This window comes from Trifolium pratense, linkage group LG2 (genome assembly GCF_020283565.1).
Source record: "Trifolium pratense cultivar HEN17-A07 linkage group LG2, ARS_RC_1.1, whole genome shotgun sequence".
Taxonomy (NCBI): domain Eukaryota; kingdom Viridiplantae; phylum Streptophyta; class Magnoliopsida; order Fabales; family Fabaceae; genus Trifolium; species Trifolium pratense.
In genome coordinates, this window is record NC_060060.1 from 21,916,855 (window position 1) to 21,923,210 (window position 6,356).

The 6,356-nt window shown below is 39.2% G+C and overlaps 1 protein-coding gene across 1 annotated transcript; it reads right to left on the reverse strand.

The window, feature by feature from the left end:
- Window positions 1-954: 954 nt before the first annotated feature.
- Window positions 955-1,973, reverse strand: LOC123904382. The gene is made up of 2 exons (XM_045954056.1): window positions 1,489-1,973; window positions 955-1,255 (listed from the first exon to the last, which is right to left on the reverse strand). Exons 1-2 carry the CDS (start codon window positions 1,971-1,973, stop codon window positions 955-957), a joined length of 786 nt encoding a protein of 261 aa, XP_045810012.1.
- Window positions 1,974-6,356: the final 4,383 nt, after the last annotated feature.

A 6,356-nucleotide genomic window follows, 5' to 3' on the forward strand; every position in this document is an offset into this window, starting at 1 on the left:
CAAGAAAATCTCTCATTTTTCCTAAGAGATGCGAAGAAGTGGAAACCCTTTTCGCCCGCACATGATAGGAATCTGGATAGTGCGGCTATTCTGCCTGTCAAGGTTTGTACTTCTTTCACGGATGTAGGGCTCCTCATGTCTATGATGGCTTGGCATTTTTCGGGGTTAGCCTCTATTCCTCTGCTGGTGAGCATAAACCCTAAGAATTTTCCGGCTTGTACCCCAAAGGAACACTTTGCTGGGTTTAGTCTCATGTTGTACTTTCTTACTGATCCCATGATGTCCAACAGATCATCATCATGGCGACTTCCCTCGGAAGTTTTTACTACCATGTCGTCGATATATACCTCTAAATTCTTCCCTATTTGCTCAGCGAAAACCCTGTCCATCAACCTTTGGTATGTTGCTCCCGCATTCTTCAGTCCAAAAGGCATGACGTTGTAAAAGTAGTTGCAGGTATTCGACATAAAGGCTGTATGGCGGGCGTCGGAGGGGTTCATCTTTATTTGATTGTATCCGGAGTAGGCGTCCATAAAACTCAGCATCTTACACCCCGAGGCGCCATCAATTAACCTGTCTATGTTAGGTAGGGGATATGGATCTTTGGGACACGCCTTGTTTAAGTCTGTGAAGTCCACGCACATTCTCCACTTCCCGTTGGCCTTTTTCACCATGACGACATTTGCCAACCACGAGGGGTATTTTATTTCTTCGATGAATCCTGCTTCCTTTAGTTTCTCTACTTCCTCTGTTATAGCGACTCGTCTTTCTTCTCCCACCTTCCTTTTTCTTTGGGAAACTGGTTTTGTGCTGGGTGATATTGAGAGTTTATGTGTTATTACCCCTTCGTCAATTCCTGGCATATCTGAAGGTTTCCATGCGAATAGGTCAGCGTTATCCTTCAAGATTTTGATGATTCGTCTCCTCTCCTCGCTGGGCAACGCTGTTCCCAAGCTAGTTGTCTGGTGAGGGTAATCGCCAATTTGAACCTGCTCCAGGTCTTCTATAGGGCTTACCCTTCGATCTTGGAATTCCTCCCTTGGATCCATATCTGCGCTCTCTATCATGTTTATGCCGCCTGGAGTTGCGGCTTGTCTTCTTTCGAATTTCCCGCTTGCGCTGGAAGTTCGGTGTCGTATCTTTAAGCTGGACTCGTAGCACTTCTTGGCGAGAATCTGATCGCCCCTTACTGTTCCTACTCCCCCATTCTCGAGGGGGTATTTTATTGCTAGGTATAGAGTGGACATGGCCGCCCCTAACGCGTTAAAAGCGGGTCTTCCTATAATAATATTATAGGAGGTAAAAGGAGTTTTAACTACCAGATATCGCACTTTGATAGTTTTGGCATTGCTGCCTTCTCCAAACGTGGTAAGAAGGGAGGCGTAACCCATTACGTCCACTTGTTCGCCAGAGAACCCCACCAGGGTTCCGGAGTATGGTTGCAATTGCTCTTCTGCTAATTGCATGGCCTTGAAAGCTTCCCAGTACATAATGTCTGCTGAACTCCCCGAATCTATCAGTACTCTTTTTACATCACAGTTCAAAATTTGGACTTGTATCACTAAGGGATCATCGTCATGGGGTGCTACCTCCAAACCATCCTTTGCCGTGAATGCCAAATCCGGTACGTCTAATGGCTGAGGTTGACTTACGAGGTATATCTCCGAGATGGCTCGGCGTACATACCTTTTCCTTGCTGAGCTTGATTCGCCCCCACCTGAGAATCCTCCCGCTATTGTATTCACGGAGATTCTCCCCTTGGGAGGCTCTCTGTTTGGCCCAGGAGGGTCTCGTGGCTCCTGCCGGGGAACTTTTGGCACGACAACCCGCCCTTGGGCGGCGTCGTCAATGAATTTTCGAAGGTGTCCGCTTTTTATTAGTTCTTCAATTAAATCCCTTAAGCGGAAGCATTTTTCTGTGGAGTGACCTCTACACCTGTGATACGCGCACCAGGCGTTATCGTCCAGCCCCATGGGGATGTTACTGGTTCTCCTTGGGGGGAGGTTTGCCAAACCGGTGGCCAGAATCTCATTTAAGACGTAAACCTTTGAGGCGTTTAATGGCGTGAGGTCTTCATTGGCGGGATGATTCCTGAATTCTCTTCTGAGCGGTTGGCGGTAGGGCTTCCCATGATGCCTTTGCCATGGGTCTCCTTGGTGGCCCCCTGATTTTGGTCGTGGGTGCTCGGGCGCTCTAGCGGCACGGCCCACGTATTCCTTCTCCTTAACGTCTCTTTGCCTTTTCTCGGCGTTACTTTCTTCGCCCTTAATATAACACTCCGCCCTCTTGTTCACCTCTTGCATCGACGAGGCTGGCTTTTGGGCTAAGGACTCATTGAAATGTCCCGCTCTTAGCCCATTGTGGAAGGCTGCCACGAACATCTCCTGATTTGGATTTGAGACTTTGATGGTGGCTTCGCTAAATCTGGCGAGGAAGTTACGCAATGACTCGCCATGGTTTTGGCGGATGGAGAAAAGACTGGTTGATGTGACTTTAACGTGTTTCGATCCAGCGAACTGGTGAATAAATTTTTTATGAAAGTCAGCATAACTCTCAATTGAGTTTCTTGGAAGGTTCATGTACCAACGCAGGGCGACATCCTTGAAGGTGCCGGCTAGTAATTTACACTTCAGATGTTCCGGAGCATTGATTATGGCAGTTTGTGTCCCAATTGCCATCAGGTGCTCCCTTGGATCCGTCTTTCCGTCGAAGGTAGGAAGGTGAGGAACCTTGATTGTTTCCACCACTTGGGCATCCCACAAGTGCTGTGCTAAGGGTTGTACGTCCATGACGCCCTCTCCCTCCTCCTCCTCCAAAATCAATTTTGCTCTTTCTTTCTCGTTAGTTCTTTCGGCTTCGATGGCCGCAATCTGAGTTTGTAAGCGCCGAATCTCTACGACGGCGGCTTGCAGGGTGTTAACGTTAGAGTTGTCGTGGTTTTCGTGTTCTCCAGCCATGTGAAGATGTTTGATTTTTCGTCTAGTTGCTGTGATAGGCTGGGATCAAATGATTTTACCGCAGCCCCACGGTGGGCGCCAAAATGTTCTGGTAAAAAACAAGGGGGTTTGTATTATTGATCAAATGGTGTGATTACACTCAGTTTAATCCCAACAACCCTGGGAGTTTAATAAGTCAGAATTCGATCCCCTTACAAATGAAAGTAAGGAGCTATTTATAGAGCTTCTAGTCTTCTTCTCCAAGCAAGGGCTCCTAAAAATCCGGTCTTCAGCCCCTTTTCCGGTGATGCAGCGTGAAAGTAGGAATAAAACCTTGGTCTCCAAGCTATGGCAGTTTCAAGGAGTTGGTTTCTTCATTCCCAAGTTAATCGCTAAGGCAGAGAAGGATGAAGATATTTTGTTATCGTATGTAAATCCATCTTATGGGCGGTATCCTTTATTGTCTACCTCGCCCAGGCCTTATATCGCCAAATGGACACCTAGAGTTTAATTGTTTTGGGCCGGTTTCCTTTCTCATATTAATTGGGCTAGTTTGATTTTGCCTTTAAGCCCATTGCCCAGTCCAACAACAATTACATCTATGTCATGACAAAAATAATTATAACTTCCCTTCAATTTATTTTTTATATCTTCCAACCGACACTTAACAATTTTTTTTGTAGTTTTCTTTATCTTTTCATAGTTTATGCAAGATGATTCAATGATCATCGATTCAAGTTTTTTCTTTCTTAATACCCATTTCTCACATTCATTCTTAATTTTTTTTTATGTTTCTGTTTTTTCTTAAAGGCATGGATTAAAATTGGAAGAGACATGTTCTACCAAATTTTTTTTGGAAGAGACATGTAGTGATGGGTAAAGATTTAATTAATAAGAATAATTGGCAAGGATAATTGATGAACATCGATGGATTTTCATGTTAATTCATATAGTTTTTTTTTAACGGTCTTATAGTTTCGTTAATAATGTTTGTTCTTTATTATTTTTTTCTTATTGTTTGTTAATCAATTTTATTATTAATCTTTATTCTTGATTTTAATTCATAGATACCCCAATGGAGTAAACATTGAGAGAAATAAATGGTTGTGTCTCTAAGAAAAACAGATTGAAGAAGAAGAAGAAGAAGAAGAAGAAGAAGAGATACAATAAGAGAAAATATGAAATAATAGGTGCAGATCGATGAAGATATATATTGTTGGTTCAACAAAGGTCGATTTAAATTTAGTTTTTATATATCTATCTATAGGTTTGATAGTTTAGATGTTATAGAACACTTTCTTTATTAACTTAAATAAAGAAAGTGATCGTACCTGATCAGAATATGCGACCGCTCCGGCGTTTAGCTCTTGTAAGCCCCTGTTGAAGCGGAGGGGGGTTGTGTACCTGCAGGTGCTATGACGCTCAAGTTAGTGAGAGTAAATCAGAGGTTTTCGATGCTAAAATAATACGTACCTTGTGAATGGTAACAGGTTATGTATATATAGCCCCCAGCGGAGGGCCATGTCCCTTGATGGCATTTAATGGCCATCAAGTGGCTGCCGGAAAACGGCTGGAGAGTCATGATGAACAGTTAATGCTCATCATTCCGGTAACGCCCGTTATAATACACGTTGGTATTGTGACCGTTGGTGGGTCGAATATTCGGCCGAACGTTCTTATGTTAAGACTTGCTCGGGAGTCTTTGCTCGTGAGCCCTCAATGCCCGAGCGTCTAATCCTAGTCCAGAATAGAAAGTATAGTGGTTTCTCAGGTTCTATATATTCTTTCTTTATTAATGAGTTTGTTTTCAATTATAATTCTATCGAACACTTCAATCAATTTTTCGTTTCTATATCTTTTAAAAAAAATGTGTATCTTAGGGATGCTTCATTTAATTTGTATCAGTGTTCTTACATAATATTGCATTTTTGTACATTTGGTATGGTGGTGATATCATGACCTGTGATATATGCTTGGTGCATTATTAGAGGGAGTTCTCATATATGTTTCAATTTTGATCGTGTTCGAAACTATGATTTTTTGGAGGAAAGATGTTGGCTTCTTCTAATTGCATTGTTTGGATAATTCTCAAGTTTAAAAATAGGTAATTAAGGTAATTATTACATGATCAATATGGATGATAAGGTTAAAATAATTTTTTCCTTTATTTTACTTTATATGCATTTTTTTCTTCTTTGATCATGCATTCAAATAGCAATACATTTGGTGTGAGAATAAAAAACCATCATCATTTTATCTTTTCCTTTCTTTCTGCAGGTTTTCATCATTCTTCTAAATTGTTTCAAGTTTTCATTTTGAAGACTCTCTTTTTAAAAATTAATTTTGTGCATATTTATCTATTTGTGATTAAAGGTGGACCAAAACTCCGTAATATGGACACTAATTTTGTTCAATTGTGTCAAATATACTATGGTATTTTGAACACATAAACTCTAAGAGTACGTCGTAGGAGTAACATATGTCGAGAGTGCAGCAAAAGAAAATTCAAATACGGTATTTTAATTATCCTACTAATTTGTTCAATTGTTTTTTTAATTGAAATTAATTGTGTTTGAATTTTTTCATTCATGTCCTCTTGAAGATATGTGAAAGGCAACCCTAAATGTTGAAGGCTACACATGTACTACTAAGGGGAATACAAATCAGTTGTAATGATTGCCAATGGTCAACGTATAAATACAATTTTATTTGAAACTTCATGTATCTATTAATTTTTTTAAGCAATAATGTATCTATTAATTTTAAAAGTTCAACTTTGATTATTACTATTTTTCCTAAAATCTTAAAGGGTCATGTTAACATGTGCCCTTAGGTTATTTTAAATAGTAATTTTTTTTACGGTAATAATTTTAAATAGTAATTATATCTTGAACAAAATAATTTTTTACTTCTAATGGGATAAAATACACATTTTTAATATAAAATTACTATCTATCTATCGTACATTAACAAGTGTATTAAGGGCACATATTAAATTTAACCAATATTAAATATTATATGTAGTTCCAAAGGAACATGATATCATCACATAGTGAAAATTAATGTGGTCATCATGATAAATAACGTGACAAAGAAAATACTACAATATAAACATAAAATTGTAAAAATAACACATTAAATTTTTTTTAGAAATAATGTTTTGCTTTTTGTGTACTTTGCTACGTTTATTTTTCTTCTGTATTTATATTTTTTTTTTGTTTTTTCAAGATTGGTTCATAAATTAAGAATATAATTTTTTCCCCTTCTTTTTTGGTGGCTTTGTTTAAGGTCCTCATTGAAGTCAAAAGTCAAGAACAAATACAATAAGGGGAATATAAAAAGGATGGCCAAACGGTGATAATTTTTCTTTTTAGTTTTTCAGTTTTCAGGTAATGTGCTTACAATTTTTAAGAATATAGG